This window comes from Gymnoscopelus microlampas, assembly GCF_963454915.1.
Source record: "Gymnoscopelus microlampas genome assembly, chromosome: 17".
Classification (NCBI taxonomy): domain Eukaryota; kingdom Metazoa; phylum Chordata; class Actinopteri; order Myctophiformes; family Myctophidae; genus Gymnoscopelus; species Gymnoscopelus microlampas.
In genome coordinates this window covers 3,599,509-3,623,003 of record NC_139954.1, presented here as the reverse complement: position 1 = coordinate 3,623,003, position 23,495 = coordinate 3,599,509, and the positions used below count along the sequence as shown (strand labels likewise).

The 23,495-nt window shown below is 43.8% G+C and overlaps 1 protein-coding gene across 2 annotated transcripts in view; it reads right to left on the bottom strand.

Moving 5' to 3' along the window:
* The window catches only part of LOC311064521 (uncharacterized protein), a 50,367-nt gene extending 27,789 nt beyond the window's left edge, over positions 1-22,578 (bottom strand). Inside the window, exons 1-11 of one of the 2 annotated variants that reach the window (XM_084084380.1) lie at positions 22,121-22,578; positions 18,203-18,346; positions 15,105-15,305; positions 14,520-14,780; positions 14,094-14,207; positions 13,634-13,719; positions 4,581-4,682; positions 3,090-3,132; positions 1,967-2,061; positions 950-1,051; positions 213-272 (exon numbers count right to left, since the gene is read on the bottom strand). In XM_084084380.1, the coding sequence (XP_083940506.1) occupies positions 213-272; positions 950-1,051; positions 1,967-2,061; positions 3,090-3,132; positions 4,581-4,682; positions 13,634-13,719; positions 14,094-14,207; positions 14,520-14,780; positions 15,105-15,305; positions 18,203-18,338 (1,200 nt within the window). In that variant the 5' untranslated portion in view covers positions 18,339-18,346; positions 22,121-22,578. The remainder of the gene's footprint in view (positions 1-212; positions 273-949; positions 1,052-1,966; positions 2,062-3,089; positions 3,133-4,580; positions 4,683-13,633; positions 13,720-14,093; positions 14,208-14,519; positions 14,781-15,104; positions 15,306-18,202; positions 18,347-22,120) is intronic. The other variant, XM_084084381.1, reaches the window with a different exon arrangement.
* Between the last annotated feature and the right edge of the window lie 917 nt (positions 22,579-23,495).

Here is a 23,495-nt window from a genome sequence, read left to right as displayed (position 1 = left end):
TTATTAATCTTAACGTTTTTTGTAAGTGTCAGTCAAATTAGGAGACACCTAATTTAAACCCTGGACGAGAGAAGAGTGTGTGTGTGTGTGTGTGTGTGTGTGTGTGTGTGTGTGTGTGTGTGTGTGTGTGTGTGTGTGTGTGTGTGTGTGTGTGTGTGTGTGTGTGTGTGTGTGGGGGGGGGGGGTCTGAAGGAAATAAAGACTTGTCAAACCTGTCTGTTCTTCTTCTTTTGCTTTGCAGAATATGTCCTGTGCACCAATGGCTTTTTAACCTGTTGTTTAGAGGGTGAGTACAGTCAATGATGACACAATCAGAATAATGTCTTTGCACAACTGTGCAGCTGCCATCTGGTCACACCTAATTAGGGCCTGACCGATGCCACAGTTTGGTGTTTAGGTTCATTTAAATTAACTATACAAAACTTAAATAATAAACTTTAATTATACAAACTATTCAATATAAAATACCACTTAAATTGAACATGAAGCCCTATTCTAACCTTTTTTTTAATACTCCATATATTGTATCTGCTATTTTTGAAAAGTTTTAAAAAGGTTTCAAATCAGGACATATCGGATGCCTAATAGCCAATATCGATGTCTTAAAAAAAACATCAAATAATATCCTCATCTGAAGATTTGCAGCTCCATCCACTCCTTGTTTGACTTATAACTTAAAAAGGCTGTATCTCGCTTCCTAAGCACTTTTTTTTTTACTTTACTTTACTTTACTAAAAATAAAAAATAAAGAATTGTAATGGCCAGAAATAGATAATAATTTGGGCACTCAATGAGTTAAACAGGAAAATAAGTGCATGGCACTTCATGTCAAAAAGGTTGTTCTGTACATGGCTGCTCTGTAGTATAGCCATGTCAAACATGTGCAAGACATATTGATCAACATTAAAAAAAGAACATTTGCTGTTGCAGTTTTGTGACCGTCACTCACTTGAACAGCGCCCGTTGGTGGGATCAACTTGACAAAGTTGTTGGGGAAGAAACCGCGTCGGCCGTTGACCTCTCCCTCCCACCAGCCTTCTTCTTGCGTTTCCTTCACAAGAAAATTCAAACGGTCACATTAGAACCACAAAGACGGCACTGAGATCTCCATCGGCATCTGACAATTGCTGTCCGATAAAACCCTTATGAAAGAAATGATCGTTCAAAACATGGCTGCCCGTGGCCCAGACTGGCGATTATCATATATGTTTTTGAGACGTATTGTATTTAACAAATTCAGATGTATTTTTTGCCACAGACCCCCCCCCCCCCCCCCCAAACTGAAAATATTGTTGTGCCCTAAGTGTTTTTTTTAATATTCTAAATGTGTCACTTTTCCCCCCGACAATTTTTCGTTGAAAATAGCAGATTTACAAGCTCAAAACACGTCACATTGTGAGCTTGTCTATCGGCTATTTTCAAATAGCATAAATAAAAGGAGCTCACAACACGTCACAGCAGATCTACTATTTCCGGGTGTGCTTCCATAGAAGACATACTGACTTTGGTTCTCAAAGTGGGGTCTGGGGACCCCCAGGGGTCCTTGGGGGGGTTCCAGGGGTTCCCAAGCAAAATGTGTTAATATAGCATCACAATAATTTTAAACACTTTATGCTTTTACACTTTGGATATTCAAAAATAGCAGATATACAAGCTCATAGTGGTATGAGCTTGTAGATTTGCTATAGATTTGCTTTTTTTAAATAGTGTCATCATGTCAACATCTTTGCAATTTCTTTTATACAATAGTTTTTAAAGCGAACATTTCTAACTCAAATCTTTACTTCTGGGGGGGTCCCTGGAACAAAATATTTTGACATGGGGGTCCGCGGCCAAATACATATAATTTTGGGGGTCCTTGACATGAATACGTTTGAGAACCACTGTTCTATGGAATCTAAACTGAATGAAATCAATCGTGGCGACAGAGAACTTTAGTCCATGTGAATATGATCAAGAGCCAAACCTTGCTGATAACAGTAATAATGTCTCCTTTCCTCAGCTGCAGCTCATCGTCTCTGTCGGCGGCGCAGTCAAACGTGACCTTGCAGCGTTCTACCACTAAGAGACAAAGAATGGGGAGAAAGACACAAGTTTGTAATAATTACACATCTCGTGTGACAGGAATAAGCAGATTCAACAGTTAACGTGTAAGCCAAGCCATTTGGCCCATACGGGGGAGAGTTCACCGGTCCAGTTCACCCTGACAGTGTCTTGCGTGGCCAGACTACAATAGCCTCTATGCACAGCAGCCATATTGGAAAGAAATTGGGCCTCTCCCTTACTTCCTTCATAGGTGTTACCAATTAAACTAATGAAGTCTCTGTTCCATTCTGGTCAGAATCAGGGTGCATGTTTTCTCACTGGAAACGCACGACTACACCAGTGGGTCTCAAAGTGTGGTTCAGGGACCCTCATGGCTCCTTGAGGGGTTTCCAAATTGCCCCTTACGGGTGTACAAATGGAACGATTTATACAATCTCAGAGTTATGGGGTCCTTGAAATTAAACAAGTTTGAAAACCACTGTGCTGCGCTAAATGGAACAGAGCCTTGATTAGTATCATTGGTAACACTTGTGAAGGAAGTACGGAAGCGGTCCAATTTTGTTGCCAATATGGCTGCTGTGCATAGAGCCTGTTCCACAATCTCCAAATGCTGAGTCTGGAGCTGCACCTCCCAAAAGCCGTGAAAGGAAGCTGTCATCCGTTAGGCATTTCCGTTCACCAAAACATATTCTAAAATATAATTTTAATACATATTTTCATTTTTTCTAAGCAGCAAGCTATATATGCTTTGAATAATTTGATTTAAACAGTAGGACAAATGTATGCGCCAGCAAAGATGAGACGGAAGTGGGGGGAGGCGGAACATCCGCTTTACCCATGGATCATTTTCAGAGATTCCTTTACACAGACTCAGACTGTATGACGAAATGAACATTGTGGGAGTCTGCCTCCAGAAACTACCCTGGACACTAATGAATGCACATGCAGCAACAACTAATCCACCATCAAACATCAGTTGTTTTCATCACAGATCTTGACCTGTGGTTGTGATGTGATCAATGCTGAAGATACTGTTCTCTTACCTGAGCGTTTCCCTGGAGCAGGTGGTTCGCTCGTAGTTGCAGACTGGAAGAGGAGAAGGAGCAACAGTTAGCACAGCAGTTAGAACAGCAGCAGAACAGGCTGGCAAGTACTGTACGTATTCCAGACATCATTATGCTACACCTACCACAAATGTGCTAAGAATAATAATCACAATATCTCAGGAAAAAAATCAAAATCAAAATAATAATACAAAAAAAAGGAATTCAATGATAGCCAAGCTTGTAGATCGGCTACTTTCACTAGTTTGGGTCCCGGGGACACATTGCATGTCTGTTTTGGGACTCGAGCTAAAAACTGTGTGACCCACTGCTACAGCATATACACTGTCTATCCACCAAGATTTTTTAGTGAGTAACTCCACAATAGAGGATATTGAGATCCCTGAGTAATATGCCTTTACACAAGCAATAACAGAGGAACTCTGTCTGTGTGGTGGGGGAACACCCCAGACAGTTTTTGAGTTGCTTGATTCAGTATTTAGATATTTGATATTCATTTTATCTGACACGCCCCCTTCCTATACAAACCCATTGTAACTTCTAACTCCATTTTAACCATGATGGATTCATCGAAAACACCTGTCCTTAGTTCTGGTGACTGATATTGTCCTTCTAATGCGTGAGGGGGCCGTGTTTTTTCAATTCTTTTTTTCATAATGTTTGTATTTAACTCATTCCCTGCCAGACTTTTTTTCTGGCTGTGTTTGCCCACTGCCAGCGATTTAGTGTTTTTTCCATTTTGCAGCAATAGCAGTTTCAAAACAGCGACGCGAAACAGGTGTTTGAAAGCGGAACCCAAACAGGAAGTGGGCGGGAGCGAAAATCTTTGATATGGCGTATTTCCGTATCCGGGTGTGCTACAATGAAATGTGTCACTTCGAGAGATGAACGACGGTGAGATCTTGTTTTAAAAAATGATTTTGCAAAATTACGTTTTTTACGTCCTAGGCAGGTTTGGTAATTGGAAAAAAATACGTTTTTTACGTCCTAGGCAGTGTATGAGTTAATTATTATTAAAATTATATTATTAAAAAAAGAATGAAAAAAGTAATTGAAAAAACATGGCCCCCTCACACACAATATCAGTCACCATAAGCAAGGACGGGTGTTTTCGATGAATCCATCATGGTTAAAATGGTGTTTGAAGTTACAATGGGTTTGTATAGGAAGGGGGCGTGTCTGATAAAATGAACATCAATGTTTGAAAGTGAAATATCCCTTTAAGCAAAAAAAATAAAGTATCAAATATTCTAAGACGTGTCCACAGTCTCACCATGAGAGGTCAGTGTGTTGACCTCTCACCAAAGCACAGAAGAAATGTGGGGAAAAGTTCCAGCTTACAGGGACACGGGCAGGTTGTGAAACCAAATGGACCCTTACATGTCTGTAACTCTTGAGAATGTACAAATGGAACAAAACGGATCCTTATGGGTCCATTTGGTTCATTCGTTTTTTTTCTGGGAAACTCACTTGCAGGATGCCCGTGCGTGGGATCAGCGTGACAAAGTTGCTGGGGAAGAACCCACGCCGGCCGTTGACCTCTCCCTCCCACCAGCCGTCAGCTTCTGTTTCCTGCAGAAGATGATGAAACCGGTCACATTAGGAGTGTAACAATGATGCAATTTCCATTGGGATCTGATATCCTCCTATATCAGGGGTCTTCAACGTTTGCAGGCCAAGGACCCCCTAGCTGAGAGAGAGATGAAGCAGGGACCCCCTCTATATTGTATAAAATTGTGTTTCAGATCAACCTTTGCTGCTCTTTTTTCCCCTCTACACCTATAACTCTTTGCCAAAAACAGCCGATCTACAAGCTCGCTCACAACGCCTCGCAGCGCGAGGCGTTGAGAGCTTGTAGATCTGCTGTTTTTGGCTAAAGTTCTCCTCAGAAAAGGGATGCTAGGCTTCAAGTGGTTAATGTAAAAAAAAAAATCATAGCACACAAAGATTTGGGCCCCCCTGTAGTAACTCTGAGGACCCCCTAGGGGTCCCGGACCCCCTGTTGTAGACCCCTGTCCTATATTAAATTGCCTAGAGGGTGGGTCGACGGTGGACGTCACAAAGCTAACAAGCAGACCTGCGAGGCGCAGCGTTGCTCCGATCCGCACCCAACTTGACACTGGTCAGGGGTCTGCCATCAGAATAGTCACACCAGAGGCCACGTGTGGCCCCCAGGAGCCATGTTAGGGGCCCCCCAGGGGCCACAGGCACACTGTTGCTACAATCTGCACCAAACTTGACACAAACACTGTTCAGGGGTCTGCCATGACAATAGTCACAGGGGCTACGTTAGGGCCCCCAGGCACACCATTTCTCCAATCCTCACCAAACATGGCAAATATGCATATGCATATGTGTGTATATATGTAAATACACACACACACACACACACACACACACACACACACACACACACACACACACACACACACACACACACACACACACACACACCACAAACAGTGGATATGGTATCAATCAAACTTTATTTATATAGCATATAAAATCAAAGTATAAAAATACATAACCAGGCAAAAAACATTATAAATAAATTATAAAAGCAAATAAGAGCAATGAACCTAGTACTTTTTCAGCTATGCTAAAATGGTGTGTCTTAACACATTGACTGCCTGAATTATTTTCACTGCCTATTGTTATTCATGCCAGAGATTTTTCAATGAAAAAAAAAAGTACTCAGGAGCCGAGATACAAAATTTTAAAGTTTTAAGTTAACAAGGAAGTGGATGAGAGTAAAGATCTTCGAAAATTCATATCTCCTTGGTCCTCCTTTGGGTCAAAAAAAAAAAAAAAAAGTAAAAAAAAAAAAAAAAAAATGGAAAAAATCTTTTTTTGCTAAAATCGAGATAACTCGATCTTGGCAGTCAATGTGTTAAGATTTCTTTCAAAAATGAGACCTGTAGATCAGGGGTTCCCAAACTTTTAGCTCAGGTCCCAAAAGAGAAATGTAATTTCTTCCCAAACTGAAGTAAAAATATATTATGAATTAACCACTTGATCAATATTGAATAGTAAAAATCACACCCAGTGTGAAGTGGGCGGTGTGTGGTCATCACAACATGACTCACTTAAAAAAAAGGATAGAAGACTTTTTTTTAAGTCCATACTGCTATTCATAGGGCTGCACATGTGTCATGTGTTTCGCTAGCCAATCACAGTCCTGAATTTGCAAAGTCAGCCAATCACATTACAGTTAGTGGTGATGACACTAGCTGTAATGTGATTGGCTGACTTTGCAAAAGTATCGATTTGCATTAACAATGGAAGGGTTAGGGGTGTAGACTGCGTTGTAGACTATTGGCCAATCACGGTGCAGGATTGGTCAGTGTCCAAAACTCACTTATAGGGGGCGGTACACCGCCCCAAAAATAGAAGCCCACAGGCTTAAAATCACTGTTTCAGGGTACTCCCATGTGCCCAGCACTCAGTGAGTGGCTGCTGATGATGCAGCTAATGTGACTAATTTGCGGCTCCTTGTTGGCAAACTTTATACACAGACTGACAGTTTTACCACGGTTCTCCGTTTACTACTCACTATGGGATATCAGCGCCCTCAGGCGATGCACAGAGCAACACACACGCTCCCGATGCCAAACATTTGATTGGCTTAGGGTATGTCACGAGTCCGGAAGACCCTGGAGTACAAGAGACTCCACGTGACATAGGCTCCTCCTCTTTTCTACTCTCTGCAAGCGAATGCGCAGACGAATTTCACACACATTAAGAGTTTTATCAAAGAAAGATTTTTACAATGTAACCCAAGGCGGAAATAAGGAGTATTTCCCAAGGGAAAAATCTTTCTATTATTAAGCTCGCTCCCGAGACTTAATTTATAATTTATACATTTTCTATCTCCTCAGTTTTCCTTATTCTTGGTCTGTTTCAGAACTCCAGTTAGCGGCTAGGTAAGCTAACGGCGAGTTGCTAGGCTAGGCTAATGCTAGGAGCTAGGCTACTAGCTAGGCTATTTAGCCTGTTGTTTTCCCAGACCGAGGACCAAGATGGAAGCACCGAGGAGTGGCGGATTTGCGGAATGCGACCTCCTCATCGCCGCAGACGACCCCCACCGCGTCTGCATCCACTGCTGGGGGTCGATCACGCGTTCTGCGCCAGGACCCACCCGGGTGAGCCAGATGCGTGCCCTAACTGCGCGATGTTCACCGTTTCTCAACTCGACGCTCGGCTTGTCAGGGCTTGGACCCTGGTCGGCTGGACTAGACGAGACAACGGTGAGACCTCCACCGCCACCGGACCGGGGACCCCAGTCGTGCAGCATGAGCGGCCCCAGCTCATGGGACCCCCACCGGTGCCGAGGCTAAAGCGTCAAGCGTCCACGACGCTGACGCCACCTCCCGCCGCTGATGCTGCGAGTGGGGGCCTGTCCCCGCCGCAGCATGCTAGCAGCGGCTCTTCCTCCCCCCTGCCAACGAGAAGTCGATGGCTCTTCACGATGACAACATGGCGGAGGACGGGGAGGATGTCCTGGAGCTCCCGTCATACCAGGACACCCAGGAGGTGTCCATGACAAGCCCCGGACGGGGAGAACCAACCGCAGCCACCGGGGAAGAGATCCTCGAACCTGTGGCGGCTGGTTTTAACGAATGGCTAGCCTCACTAAGCAACAGGTTGTTAGCAGCGCTGTTCTAGCTTAGCTTGCTCGCTAGGACAACACCAGCTCGTTAGCCTCCTCAGAGCCGGCGTCTGTACCACGAAGGACGCGACTACACGGCGACATCCAGAGTGAGAGCTCCTGGATGAAGAGCAACCGCGAAAAGATTCATCGGGTGCTTTGAGACACATAAAAAGTTTTCATAAGAGTATGTTGAACTATTTATGCTGTTTCCACTGTCTCTGTGCTTTTTTTTTATCCAGCCCCGGTCAGGAGGTCACGACGCTAGGGGTCCCAGGGGGTACCCGGGCGTCGATGGCCTCCTCTAATAAGCCCATTGTGCCTGTCAGGCCTGCTTTCACAGCATGATAGACACCAATGGGATACTTCTCTGCCTGTTTTCAACAACTGTCGGGGGAATCTACGCATGGGGATCACTAGGTGGTCCCCGTGTTGATAACCCCCCCTTATAAGCCCAAAGCGCTTGGACTGTCCCTTAGCGACTTTCCAAACGCTGCTGGGATAAATTCTAGACATGCTTGAATCAAATGCAGGTAATATAAACCTTACTAGCTGATCAGCTAAAAGCTAAGGGCTACCTGTAGCTAGAATAAGCTAAGCTAGGCTAAGCTAAAAGCTAAACTAGGTAGCCCGGCCACGCCGGTTTCTACCCTCTGTCCACTAGGGGGCGCCAGAGCGTCACTGTAGGACGAAGGGTTCACAAATTGGTAGCGTGGCAAGGGTCGCGCCTGACGGACCCAGAGACCCGCTGTGTTTACAATCTGTTGAGTACCGTGTCACGCCAGCCTCTGGAGGGCGACAGAGCGCTTCCTTCGGGGAAGGCGGCTCTGTCGCCTCCTCCAGCCAGGCCAAGGGGCCTAGACGAGATGGCGACGGACTTTGTAAACACCAAGGGAGCAGCGTGGAATGCTTCCGTACTCAGTCACGTGACCCCCACACGCCTACCATCAGGACCAGCGCTACTTTCACTGTCCCAAACGGGCGCCACGCTTGTATGGACCGGGTGGATTAGGTTTCGACGTCACCTGTTTCCATGGAAATGGATGTTAACGTCCCTTCACTCCTGGTGAGTTAGCCGTCACCAGCTATGGTACCTGCTAGATTAGCATAGCCTCCAGTCAGGCTGCTGTTGTTTCACTTAGCGGCTAACTAGCCTCACTAACATCGACACAGTTAAAGAGCAGTGTTGTTTTGGTGCAGTGCTTAGCCTGCCCCCCTAAAAACAACGCCGCGGTGGCCATCGCTCTCCTTCGTTCTTTGTTAGCCAAACAGCTACAGGTAGCAGCTAAAGCCTAAAAGCGACCTGTAGCTAGGCTAGACTAGGCTAGGCTGAGCTTACAAGCTAAGCTAGTTAGCCCTTTGTCTACACTACCACGATGGAGGCTCCGGTTCATCGGGTGCTTTGAGACACACATGAATGGTTTTCATAAGAGTATGTTAAACTGTTTATGTTGTTTACACGGTCTCTGTGCTTTATTTTGTTCCATTAAAAAAATCCTAAAATACACAAGCACATTATCCAGCCCCGGTCAGGAGGTCACGACGCTAGGGGTCCCCGGGGGTCCCCAGGCGTTGATGGCCTCCTATGATCCCATTGTGCCTGTCAGGCCTGTTTTCACAGCATGGTAGACACTAACGGTCTCTAACGGACGCCACTGTACGAGTCCGCTGGACCGCGTGGCGACGTCATCGGTCCCAGTGGAAACGTGCACGTTGTCCACGGGACTGATAACAGCAGCGCCCCCTCCCGACTCGCTCGCTCGGTGAGCAGCTTTTGGGAGGGTTGCAATCTGGATCTGTCTATTATCCCAGTACATCAGCGTTGCACTGTGTTTTTACTGGTTAAGCTCAGTACGGCAGTAACACACTGTGGTTGTACTGACCAGCTCCCCTGAACAACAACACCACATTGTGGTTGCACTGGTGTGTTTCCACATGCCTTGTGTTACTACTTCCTATGTCAGACTCAGTATGGCAGTAACACACTGTGGTTGTACTGACCAGCTCCCCTGAACAACAACAACACATTGTGGTTGCACTGGTGTGTTTCCACATGCCTTGTGTTACTTCCTATGTCCGACAAGTGTGTCTCTCTCATGCGGAAGATAAAAGCAGCCATGACTCTGAGAGAGGAGGTTCTCTCTCTCTTGAGCAAGGGCGCTTTCAGAGAAATATCTACGAATCAGAACCGACTGGGTTTCTGTTCAAAGCTTTTTCTGATGAGGAAAATGGGGGGGGGGGGGGGGGGGGCGTACGGCCCTTTCTGAATCTGAAGGGCCTCAACAAGTACCTAATGGGTTTGCATTTCAATGTTGACGACCGTGAAGCTGTTGCGAACGGTACGCCAGGGGCACTGGTGGACGGGCATCGACCTCTAGGTTGCTTGCCTCCACGTTCCAATCTGGCCTCCACACAGAAAGTTCCTGCGCTTCGGCTACAAAGGGGAAGTGTACGAGTACGCGGTTCTTCCCTTTGGTATGTCATTGAGACCGCGAGTGCTCGTGCAGTCTATCAATGTGGCAATAGCTCCACTGCGGCGTCAGGGGATCAGTCTGTCGACTTAACTTCGACGACTGGTTAATTGCCGCGGGCTCAGAGGAGGAGGTGGCACGGCACACAGCCGTGGCCCTCTCCCAACTGACGTCACTATGTTCACAATCGACGTCCAGAGGAGCGTTCTGGTTCCATCTCAGCTGACCACCTTCTGGGGGATCTCGCTAGACTCAAACACGCTCAGAATGCGGCTTTAGACAGCGTCTTAGCTTGTGTGAAGTCTTTTCGTGCGGGGCGTCAAGTCACTTACAAGTTATGCATGCAAGCAGTGAGTCTCATGGCTTCAGTCATTCCCTTAATCCGCTTGGGCAGGTTCTACATGAGACCTGCTCAGAGGTGGCTGAGGGCCCTCCGGATCCCACCCACCTCAGGCCGTCGGCTAGTGGTGGTGTCTCCATGGTGCGTAGAGGCACTCAGACCATGGTCACAGGCAACCTTTCTGTCCCAGGGGGTCAGTATAGTGGCTGTGATTTCGTGGAGGGTCATCACCACGGACGCCAGTATGACGGGTTGGGGAGCCATCCACGAGGGTAGATGGACCAGTGGGGTGTGGAGCCCGACGCTGCAGTCGGCCCACAGCAATAACCTGGAACTGCTGCCGGTTTTCCTCGGTCTCAAACATTTTGAGGCTCGGATCCTGGGTTGTCATGTCTCGGTCAGAACGGACAATACTACAACCATGTGTTATATCAACAAGCAGGGAGGCTTGACCTACCTCCCGAGATGACGCTATGGTGCGACTCACGGCTCGCGTCCATACGGGCGTCTCATGTCCCGGGCCTCCAGAACCGCGGAGCGGACCTGCTGTCCATAGGCAGTCTCCGGTACGGGGCTTGGACTCCGTCTCCGGTACATGGGCTTGGACGCCTTGGCACACAGTTGGCCGAGCGAACTGCTTTATGCCTTCCCGCTAATGGAGTTGATCCTTCCTTCGTTGGAGAGGGTCAGACTCCAGGGTTTGTCGGTGTTGCTGGTGGCCCCAGCGTGGGGCACGTGGAGATCGGCGATAACTCCGCTCCTTTACGACGTGCCTCTGGCTATCCCTGTCCTCGTGGATCTGCTGCGGCAGGGAGGGGACGAGGTGTTCCATGAACGCCCTCAGGACCTAGACCTGTGGGTTTGGCCCGTGAGTCAACGTTACTGGTTATAAATAGAGGTGGTCCGATCAGGCCGATCCAATCATTTTTTATTTTTTATTATTATTACTCTCCGTAGTTACTCTCCGTAGGAGAGTTTTGTTTTCACTTTCTAAATATGACACACCGATTGGTCAAGCCTCACGTGACACGTGACAATACGGTGAAATACTGTATAAATACATGGCATCGACACTGTCAAAGTGAGGTAAGACAGGAACCATCACGAAATGGCTGCATGGCTGATACATAATTGGCAGATAGGACAGATAGGACACTTATATAGACAGGAGGGATATGACACTTACACAGACGGATAGGACACTTACAGTACACAGACAGGACGGATAGGACACTTATACAGACAGGACGGATAGGACACTTATACAGACAGGACGGATAGGACACTTATACAGACAGGACGGATAGAACACTTACACAGACAGGACGGATAGGACACTTACATAGACAGGAGGGATAGGACACTTACACAATACAGACAGGACGGATAGGACACTTACAGTATACAGACAGGACGGATAGGACACCTACAGTATACAGACAGGACGGATAGGACACTTATACAGACAGGAGGGATAGGACACTTACACAGACAGGAGGGATAGGACACTTACATAGACAGGACGGATAGGACACTTATACAGACAAGACGGATAGGACACTTATACAGACAGGACGGATCGGACACTTATACAGACAGGATGGATAGGACAGTTAGAACATAAGAATTAGAACATTCCCAACATTCCCAACACAAGTCTGGTAAGAGTGAGGTAAGACAGGAACAATCACGAAATGGTTGAGAAATGGCGGATACTGTAACAATTGGATAGGACACTTACACAGACAGGACGGATAGGACACTTACACAGACAGGACGGATAGGACACTTACATAGACAGGACGGATAGGACACTTATACAGACAGGAGGGATAGGACACTTATACAGACAGGACGGATAGGACACTTATACAGATAGAACATTCCCAACATACCCAACAGCGGAGAGTTGTGCTCCGAGGAGCACTTTTTCTAGTTATTTTTGTATTTATGCATGTAGAATGCTTTTTTACCATTTATTTTGTAGAAATACAAGACAGTATGTCTCAAAACACTGGCTTACAGTTGAATTATTGGCGACTAAAGAAATATGAATTAAAGAAATTAAGACAGGTACAACTGGCAATGCCTCTGAATATTGGCTTGCAGTTATTGCACATAGCCAAATGCAATAATAATATTAGGCTTGTCATTCATGATGGGAAACAATAAAGTTGTCATTTTGAGGAGAAGTAAAACTTAGAAGTCACACTTGAAGTTGAACATGAGGGAGAGGGTCCCTCTACAGGGAATTACTTGATATCTAGGCTGCACGGACAGACACAAGAATCACAGCTGCCATTAATTAGTGCTGTTCAGTGTTGATTGCCTAGTGGTCAAATTGGGGTCAACGAGCCATCGTTAACTTGCTCTGTTTAAGTTTAGCTGTAATTCTGCACAGCACTTTCACTCTCTCCCCCTCACTATCTTTCTCTCTCTCTCTACGTGCCTGTGTGTGTGAGAGGAGGGGGAGGAGGGGGGCAGTTTAGCAGCAGCCGCACTGCCCTGAGACATGCGGCGGTGTTTTACCGACATTTTTCTTGTTTTCTGCACTATGCCTTGTAATCCGCGGACGGCTTTGAAATCCACGGATGGCCTTCAAATCTGCGGTAATTTCCGCAATCGTGTTTTCACGGGGGGACTACTTAATACGGATGTAGCTGGTTCAAATGTATACTGTATTTTCTTGACAAAATTATCGCAATGTGTCACTTATTTTGGCCTTGGGGGCTTGAAGATGATCTGAAACTGCATGCATGACAACATAATAGGTTACAGAAACAGTAAACCTGTGGCAGGAAATAGGGCTTGGCTATTTACACAAAATCACAATATAATCACAAATATTTTCTAGTTTTTTGGCCAAATTGCCCCTGGTGTAACTATTCTCATGACCTACCACCCTTGTACAGTGTTTCTGATGGCAGACCCCTGAACAGTGTTGGTGCCAAGTTTGGTGCGGATCGGAGCAATATCACCATATTCATATAATATGGATATATTTCCCAGCTCTGACAGGAATCATGACCTGCTGTTCCGTAAATGTAATGATCTGGAGCCAAACCTTGCTGATTATTGTGACAATGTCTCCTTTCCTCAGATCCAGCTCGTCTTCATTGTCGGCTGTGCAGTCATGCATGACCTGGCAACCTGAGAGGAAGAAAAACACATTTGTAATTACACAATCTATGACTGATTTATGACCAATTTATGTCTTGAGCGACAAGCGTCAACCTTGCAATCAGAATAAGCTAGAGCATTGTTTCTCAAAGTGGGGTCCGCGGACCCGCGGGGGTCCGCGGGGGGATACCAGGGGGTCCCCAGCATAATCATTTTAACCACTTTAACCATATTTTACTCTTTGGCTATTCAAAAATAGCAGATCTATAAGCTCATAGCGTGGCACCGAGTGCCACACTATGAGCTTGCTAGTTGTTTGTTTAATTGTGCAATTTGTGCAAATCTTTGAATATATACATTTTTAAAGTGAACCTTTGTAACTCAAACCTTTGCTTGACACTTACTCTCTTCAATTTCAGCTTGAACATCTTCAATTTCAATTGGAACTTCAGGTTCCTGTTTGATAGAAACGGTCATGGCTGAATTCATCTTCAACCGACTCCACAGACTGGACTGGTCTGGAATGAAGGAATAGAATAAGAACTTTAATAATGTTGATTTAAAAACTCAGGGAAGCAAACAGGTCAGGGGTGAAAGGTTGAGAAGGATACGCAACCAGGGAAAAGACGTACCCCCTAGAGCACTGTTTCACAAACACATGTTAATGTTGGGTCGTGCGCCAAACACTTAAGAGATTTTGAAGTGGGCCCTGTTCCACAAAAGGATGAGAACCACTATTTTAGACTATAGATATCATGTCGATACGGTGATAGCCCTACGACAGGACAGAACAGAATTAAAGAAATAAAAGGAGACAGCATGGAACTTACTGCGATCCAGGTGATCTTCAGGTTCCTGTTTGGAGTGATCTTCAGGTTCCTGTTTGGAGTGGTCTTCAGGTTCCTGTTTAAAGTGGTCTTCAGGTTCCTGTTTAAAGTGGTCTTCAGGTTCCTGTTTAAAGTGGTCTTCAGGCTCCTGTTTGATAGTGGACAGTGGAGCTCCTGTTTGATAGTGGTGGAGGATAGGTGGAGAAGAAACTGTCCACGGTGGAGGACTCATCTTCAATCGCAGGCTGGACACCAAAGACTGATCTGTAACGAAGGAGTAGAATAATGGCTTTAATGATTTGATTTGACATGAGCTGTAGATGAAGGCTGGGTGTTAAAACAGAGGGTGTAAAAAGTGCTTTTCAAAGACTATAGTGACCCAAAATACATCACATCCCCAAGTGATCTTAGTGTTTAGGGTTAGGGCTAGTACCTAGGCACTTCTAGACCTTTAATTGGGTGTAGTAGGCTATTCCTTTAAACTGGATAAAAGATAGCATGGTATAAATATACGTGCGGGACACCAGACCAGATTATGGCTTTGTATGAATACATTAAATAAATGAATGATTTGATGAGCTCACTCACCAGTCTGGATTTTCACGTCAGCGCAGGAAACGTCCAGGTGGTCTGCAACTTCCGGTTCAGGTTTCGTTTCCTGTTTGATTTCAGGTTCCTGTTCGATATCATCTTCAGTTTCGGGTTTGATAGAAAGTGTGCTGGCTGGCGATGCTGTAGAACTCATCTTCACTTGCATTTTCACGTGGAGGCTGGACGCCTCGGACTCATCTGGAATGAAGGAATAGAATAAGGACGTTGACGCAACATCACGGGTTGCGGATGAAGTAAAAAAAATAAAAGATTAGCGTAAAAACAGAGGGAACAGAGGGTTTTTCAAAGACATAGATCAGAATAAGGCTGAACGATTAATCGTTTTCAAACCGAAATCGCGATTTGAAACCACGCGATTAGCTAATCGCAAAGGCTGCGATTTTTTAATTTTTAATTTTTATCATAATAAATAATTTTAATATTAATATTAATCCCAGAGCACCCGCGGGACTTGTCTCCTTCTATCCAGAGTGGCTGCCTCTCTCTACAGGGAGCGAGAGGGCAGCGCCCCCCCCCCTCTCTCTCTCGCTCTGTCCCTCTCATAGTGTATCGCCGTCGGCTGCGAGTATTTAAAGTTTGTCGAACGGCCGTGTCGCGCGTAGCGGTAAAACATTATTTTCGGTGCGACACAAGTAGTGTAGTAGTAGTGTTGCTCCTATCTATGTTTGTTTCTGTAAGTGTAACTTATATTTTTCCCATCATTATTAAACTATTTCTGTTGGATGCTGTGATCTGATGTAAACAATACGATGCACAGCACTTCCTGGTCAGTGTTGCCAGGTTTTGTGAGAGAAATAAGCAACCCTGTCTATGAAAACAAGCCCAAAACAAAAGAAGCGACTATGAACTGTATCTTTGTCACTTATGTACAGTGGTGGAAAAAGTACTAAAATGTTGTACTTAAATAAAAGTATCAATACTGCAATGTAGAAGTACTCTGTTACAAGTAAAAATCCCAAATTCAAAATTGACTTGAATAAAAGTAGGCCTACAAAAGTATTGGTATCAAAATGTACTTAAAGTACCAAAAGTACTTATGTTTGAAAATAGCAGATCTACAAGCTCACAACGCGTCGCATCGCGGCGAGTTGTGAGCTTGTAGATCGGCTATTTTCAAATTACCTATGTATAAAATAGGGCTAAAGTGGTTAATGTATGTTTTATAATATTATAATTTATATCTGCAAAGTAACTAGTCACTAAAGTTCTCAAATAATTGTAGTGGAGTAAAAGTACAATATTTGCCTCTGAGATGTAGTGGAGTAGGAGTTAAAGTATTGGAAATTAGAAATACTCAAGTGAAGTACAAATACCTCAAAATTGTACTTAAGTACAGTACTTAAGTAAATGTACTTGGTTACTTTCCACCACTGCGTTATGTATTCTGAGTTTTTCACTTCCAAGGAGTAGCAGTAATACAATGTACAGTAGGAGAGGACTTTGGCTTGTGAGACAAAAAAGTGTTACATTTTAGTTGCATGTTAATCTACATAAGCTAAATACTGGATATCAGTAAATATGCTTCTGGAGCCATAAGTGAAAGACCTACTTATTTCACTGCTGTGAATTGTTTACACAAAATGGTAATTATTTGTTTAATTTTATTTTTATTTTTATTTATTGAACTTAATTTCAGAAAAAAGCTTCTCTTCTTGAGCCATAAGTTAATGACTTAACAAGTTCAATGTTGGGTTGTTTACAAAAATAAGCTATTTCTATTCCAGCTAAATGTTTGAATATATACATGGGAAAAAAGTACTTGGAAGATACATGTTGGAAGCAATGAAGCAATTCATATCTTTTAGTTCTCATCCTTATTTATTATAATCTAGAACAGTAAATAAATGGTATGCCATTTGGTAATGTTCCATTACTTCCAATTACTTTTTAAACGTACACAGTGAATACTAAACTGAAGCTTGACTTTAAAAAAATGTTTAAGATTTTTTTTATTTTATTAAAAAATCGCAATCAAATCGCTATCGCAATATCGGTCAGAAAAATCGCAATTAGATTTTTCCCCAAAATCGTTCAGCCCTAGATCAGAATCATCTTTATTGTCACATCACAGGTTTACAGGTGTAAAACAGTGGGTGAAATTCGTTTTTGTGCAAGATCCTGTGGATAGCAACTTGAAAAAGGAAGGGAAGAGCTTGATTTACATATTTTTCTTCAATGTATGGCTAGGTTTTGTTAGAAGACGCTATAATCAGCTGGGGAAGTGTGGGCGGGGCATCAAGGCAGATCATTTTGAGTAGTTCACCCAAAAAATGACTTATTTTCTATCAATTACACAACCCAAGCCTTGAATTCATGAAGATTTATTTGTGTTCCTGGCATTTCTAGGCCAATATTGACCGATGTCCCGGTCATCAAATTATTGACTCAGGAATGCGACAAAAACTAAGAAATCTCGATGAATTCAAGGCTTCATGGGGTGTGTAATTGATAGAAAATAAGTAATTTTTTGAGAGAACTACTCCTTTTTTGGGTGAACTACTCCTTTGAGACCTGAGGCCAATTCCACAAATAACTTCTAAATCAGTAGTTCTCACACTTTCAAGATTTTTCAGAAATGTTCAAAAATAGCAGATGTACAAACATGAAGCGCTGTGAGCTTGTATATCGGCTATTTTTGAACAGCCGACGCAAAAATCTAAACTGACAAAGATACTTTCCCGGTTTTAATGTCAAGGGGCAGAAGGCTGGAGTGGCCACAGCGGCCACTCACTTTTGCAAATTCCTGTCCTGATTTACATTGCAGATTTATTTCATAAAAACTACTAACATATGAGACTGTAATCAGTGGAACCTAGGGTTGTCACGATTTGCCTAATCCACGATTCGACTAGACTTGAGATTTTAAGGTCACGATTCTTTTTCAGCACTGACGGCTATATCATAATTCAGTTTAACATTAACAGCCTTGTGGCTTCCCTCGGACTTGCGCATGCATTATTAACAGAACAAAATGACAAGAGTCACAATCCTGCTTGTAATTTTGATTCACTGAATTGAACGTCAATCTCGATTTGTATTGAAAACAAACCCCAAAAAAAAAAAACTTTGCATACCTATTCTGAACAACTTTACAACAGGTTGCGGCAGAATTGCGTCAAACAGCCCATGTTCCTGGTCCACCTGTGGCTGTTCCTCTGAACATGGAAAACACCTTTTGGAGGCCATCTCCCTTGATATAGATCTCGCCATGTGGTGGTCTGTGGAAATCACCAATAGAAAGAACATTTAAGTTATCATTCAGTAACCTTGAATAGTGAAAGATCACTGAAGAGCTTCAACAATGCAGCGATAGTTTTCTGTTCAATCAAACTCACATTTAACCCATTAAGACCTGGAACGCATCTGTGTCACTTTAGATTTCTTAAGCTATTCAAAAATAGCAGATATACAAGCTCATAGCGCGGCACCAAGTGCCGCGCTATGAGCTTGTAGATCTGCTATGTTTGAATAGCCAAATAAATCTAAAGTGAGACAGATGCGTTCCAGGTCTTAATGGGTTAATGGGTTAATCAAATCAAACAATTGCAGAGCACCACGATGTGGTGTCAAACCTTTATTCTAAAACGGATAGTCCCAACCCTTGATTCTGACTGTCTGGTTTCCGTTTCGTAGAAATGATACAAGACACTATAATCTACTCCTTAGATCAGCAATCACAGGTGCGTTATTTGTTTCTACAGTGATCCGGCGTATACAGGTATGTAGCTGAATGAGGGAAGGGGAGCTCTTGTTTGCTTTACAAGCCCCAGTTTGTGCAGGGCTTCTAAGCCCCGCACCGTGTAGGACAGCGAGTGACCAAGGGGCTTGTAAAGAAATCAAGCACTCATCATCGCTCGCAAACCATCAGTGCTGGATTCTCGGCTGCAAGGCTAAGTAGCTAGGCAAGCAGTTTACAAATGACGTTCACAGACGTAGTAGTTAAATCTGGCTTTAAAACAAATATGAATCGAATATGAGAGAGTTGAACATCCAAATATGGATCATGAGTGTATCGGGCTCTAGAAAGACCTCCCCTCAAGTGTGTTTTTTGCCCAGATGTATTTTTGATTGATTGAAATGGTTATTTCAAATAATAGCACAAAGGCGTTTTTTTTTTTTGAAAAGACACATAAATACAAATATATAATAAATAAAAACACAAATACAACATACATATTTGAAAAGGAGTGAAAATACATTTATCTAGAATAAACGAGAAACACAAGGCAATCTTTCACAGTTCTTTGACAACTCTTCCACCACAAAGAAAGGGCATAGTATTTCCTTCCTAACGCTGTGTTATGTATGTATTTTAAAGTGTTCTTTTGTATTTAGGTCTAGCCTTTGTAAGTTCTCTTTTTTTTTTAAAGGAATGCCATCGATTATACAAACTGAAAAAGGTAGCATAATAGAATGCCAATCTTGTCAACAGATGTGATGGTGGATAGTTTGCTTTCCAATTGAGGTTAAACACTACTCCAGATTTAAAACAGGCATGTCAGAGTCAAAATAGATAGAGGCATGAAAGACAATGAGAGGAATTTAACAACTGAAATTCCATGGCTTTCGCATTCATTGTAGACTGAAGGAACCTGTTTTGAGACAAATAGAACATGTGGTAACACTTGCTATGCATGTGTGTGATATGTTATAGTTATTGTGTCCGGGTAGCTCAGTTGGTAGAGTTCTTGCTTTTGGACCACAAGGTCATAGATTCGATACCGGGCACCGCCATCTGAACGTATGAGTAGCACGGATTGGGTGCGGCAAGTCATGCGTTAAGTACTGGGAGCTGATGGTAGGCGTGACGCTTCACCTCAGCATTCCATCTCCCAGGGGTCTACTCTAGACACCATCTTCGGCTCATATCAACAATAAGCACTCTTACTGATTTATTTAAATAATCCTAACAAAGCATTTCATAATGACTTTTAATGTCAAGTATTACAATTGTACTAGACCATATCCGTGGGGGGATATGCGCACATGATTTGGCAACCCGGGAGCCAGCAAACACAAAAACGCTAATAAACAGGTGACATTTGGGGAAAGCGAAAAACGTGTTTTCGCATGCAAATTCAGATCGATTCAGTCCACCTTAAGACCAGGAGCTGATTTCATTAGCTTGTTTACTCTGTGACATCATGTGTATCATGTGTAATGGTGGCGAGCCAATAGATTAGCGTTATTGTTATTAGCATTACAGTGTCGTTCCCCCCCCCCCCCAATAAACAGCTGAGATTTGGTGAAATCGAAAAACGGGCTTCGCAGTTCCGTTCAGATGGTAATGGTCAATGGGTGTGTGCAAATTCAGATCAATTGCTCCAGCCACTGAGGAGAACCGGGCAGAAACAATTTTGCCTCACCACCACTACACAGGTTTGTAGAATTATAGGAGGATAGTAGCCGTGCAATATGATACTTGTACCACAACAGTGGTGCGGTCAGCCGGTTACACACACAAGCCTCCCGATCGCCTCCCTATCACTTCCATTCTATGGGAGCAAAGGGGTGGAGCTTCCTGACGCGGCCTGAAACTTGGAGTTGAGCATTGGTGAACTTTGACCGGGCTTCAGCCAATAGGAAAGATACACCAGGGCTAGCAGGCTGAGCCGACCACTGCAACGCAACTCAAACAAACTGCACACACCAGGAAGACCACGGCGCAACTCGCAAGACAACATATACGATAAATGAATGTGTCCAACACCTCTGTATGCACTGGTTACAACGCTTCTGAAGCAGATGTGTGATCATCCCAAAGAGAATGGAACTCAAGAGGCGACAGTCAATTCACATTCAATGACAACAGTGCTAGTACCCAGCAGCAGAGCTCTGCATCAACAGAAATATGGACATTTGAGACAATGCATATAAGCAGTGTTGCCATGTCCGCTTATTACAAATGGACATGGCAATGTAAAGCATGTTTCTTATTCTGCCAATAATCATATTCTTTGAGACACATCCGAGTTTTTGCCCGGTCAAACGAGGAATCACGTGACGTTGAATAGGTTTAAAGCAAGCCCCCAGAACTGAGAGGTTGCATTGAAGTGCATTGCAAAACGCGTCACCTCCATGACGCAGAGCGTGTCACAGACGCCCCAAATAGGCCCCGCCCATCACATTTTCCAACCCGGAAGAAGGGGTGAAAAGGGAGTATGCGCTGGGTGAGCAACTCTATAGATCATATTCACACGGCGGCCATATTGCTATTAAGTTAATGAAATTCCACCCCGGTTTCCACGGCAACAGGGTGGCATTTTCAAATTCCAAAATGGCCGCCGTGTGAATATGGTCTATACAAGTGGATGGGCGGGGATTTCCGGTGCCCTCTCTATTATTTTTAACTATGATTTAAAGTGCTAATGTGGCCTAATAGTCACTTCTATTGGGCTTGTTTTGATTGATTGATTGATTTACATTATTTAGTAAGAGAGAAACAGTACATTGAAGTACAATTCACAATACAAGGTCTACTAAACTGGATATCTCGTAAAGCACTATGAGTTTCCACGCACACAAATCACGATAAGAGACAGACAGATATACACACTACTATACAGAACGTCATACAATCAAGTTTACAGGTTGCTGGTATGAGACATACGAAATATGTACAAGAGAAAGAGAGAAGAGTTCGGGGGGGGGGGGGGGTTCATAGATCTGGTTGCTTATTTCTTGCAGAAATCAGGCAACACTGCAAAGTATGCAGAATGTTGTTTGTCTTGTACGCAGTGCAGTGCATACAAGACAAGTTATAACATTCTGCTTTTCTACTTTCTTAATTCTCTGTGGTGTGTGCTTCACCGCCTGGTGGCGCCGCGGTAACGCTGCCTGGCGCGGCCGCCATCATGGAATGTCTCACTCACCAAACAACAACGTCTTGTCTGTCGCCCTCTGTATGTTAAATAAGCATTTTTAATACCCACACACAAACACACACACGTTCTCAACTGAAAACAACAAAAAGAAAAACAGAAATGTTTTACCTGAGAAAGTTCAACGAGGAATTCAGACCATTGCCCCATAAAGTTATAATATATCTTGAGAACGGACGGCCCGCGCAAAGTTGCTCACAACAAGCGCACGAAGCACCCGGAACTAAGTACCTCTTCGTCCTGGATGGAGCATGCACAGTAGCGTTTTCAGACCATAGAAGCATGCGCGGTAGCGTCCCAAATGCATAAGTCCTGTAATACCAGATTTGGCCACCAGGCTTCTGAGGCTTCAATGGTTCTCCGCGGTTGCTTGCATTGCCCTCACTCCACACAACAGCAGATATATCCACATGAAACCACACTATGGCTCATTCTACAGCTCCATGCTCACTGACGTAAACAGTGGACCGAGGTTCTCGACTAAACAAACACCCACAGAACGTCCTGACGGTGAAATGTAAAGGTATTTGTTGCGGACAGCAATGAATAATCTCGTGCCCAACAGCACCTCCTCGCGCCGTCCTCACCCCCAGCCCAGTGTTGCCATATATTGCGAGAGAAACAAGCAAGCCCGAAAGAAGCAAATATGGCTCTAGGGTAGCCTGTTTCCAAACCATAGACCCCGCCCACTCTCTGAGTGGACTGCCTCCACGCAGCTTCAGGCTGATGATGAGGCTAGCCCTAGGCCATTATGAGCACTTTAAATCTGTATACATTGAAAATAGCCAATCTACAAGCTCACAACGCGTTGTGAGCTTGTAGATCTTCTATTTTCCAAAAAATCTTGAAATAAAATGTAGAATATTTGGAATATTTTTTAAACATTCTAACAACACAAATCTGGTGTGGGGTTCTCTGGCACACAATATTTTCAGATGAGGTTCTGCGCTACAGACCAACACGTATTAATTTGGTGTCCTTAATTATTGCTTAAACAATAATTAAAACATTAGTAAACAAGCTCAAATAAGCAACTACACTTTAGAAACAAGCCCAAAAAAACGCAACCCACTACCACAACTACCAACATTTACAAGCAACTTTTCAGCAAAATAAGCCTAAAGTCGCTTATAATAGGCGGACATGGCAACACAGCTGTTATGTTGTTGTCTGCGTCAACAACGTATTCTCGCGAGATTATATTGGAGAGCATGGCTCCTCTGCAGTGACTCAGGCTCACCGATAGATGGCATCATTATAGACCAGTGATTCTAAACCTTTTTTTATTCTTTATTTCAGTGGTGGAAAAAATACTACATTTCTTAAAGTATCAATACTGCAATGTAGAAACACTCTGTTACAAGTAAAAGTCTGGTTATCAAAATGTACTTGAGTAAAAGTACAAAAGTATTGGCATGAAAATAGTACCAAAAGTAAAAGTAGTCATTATGCAGAATGTGCCGTTTCACAAGTTATCAGTATGTAT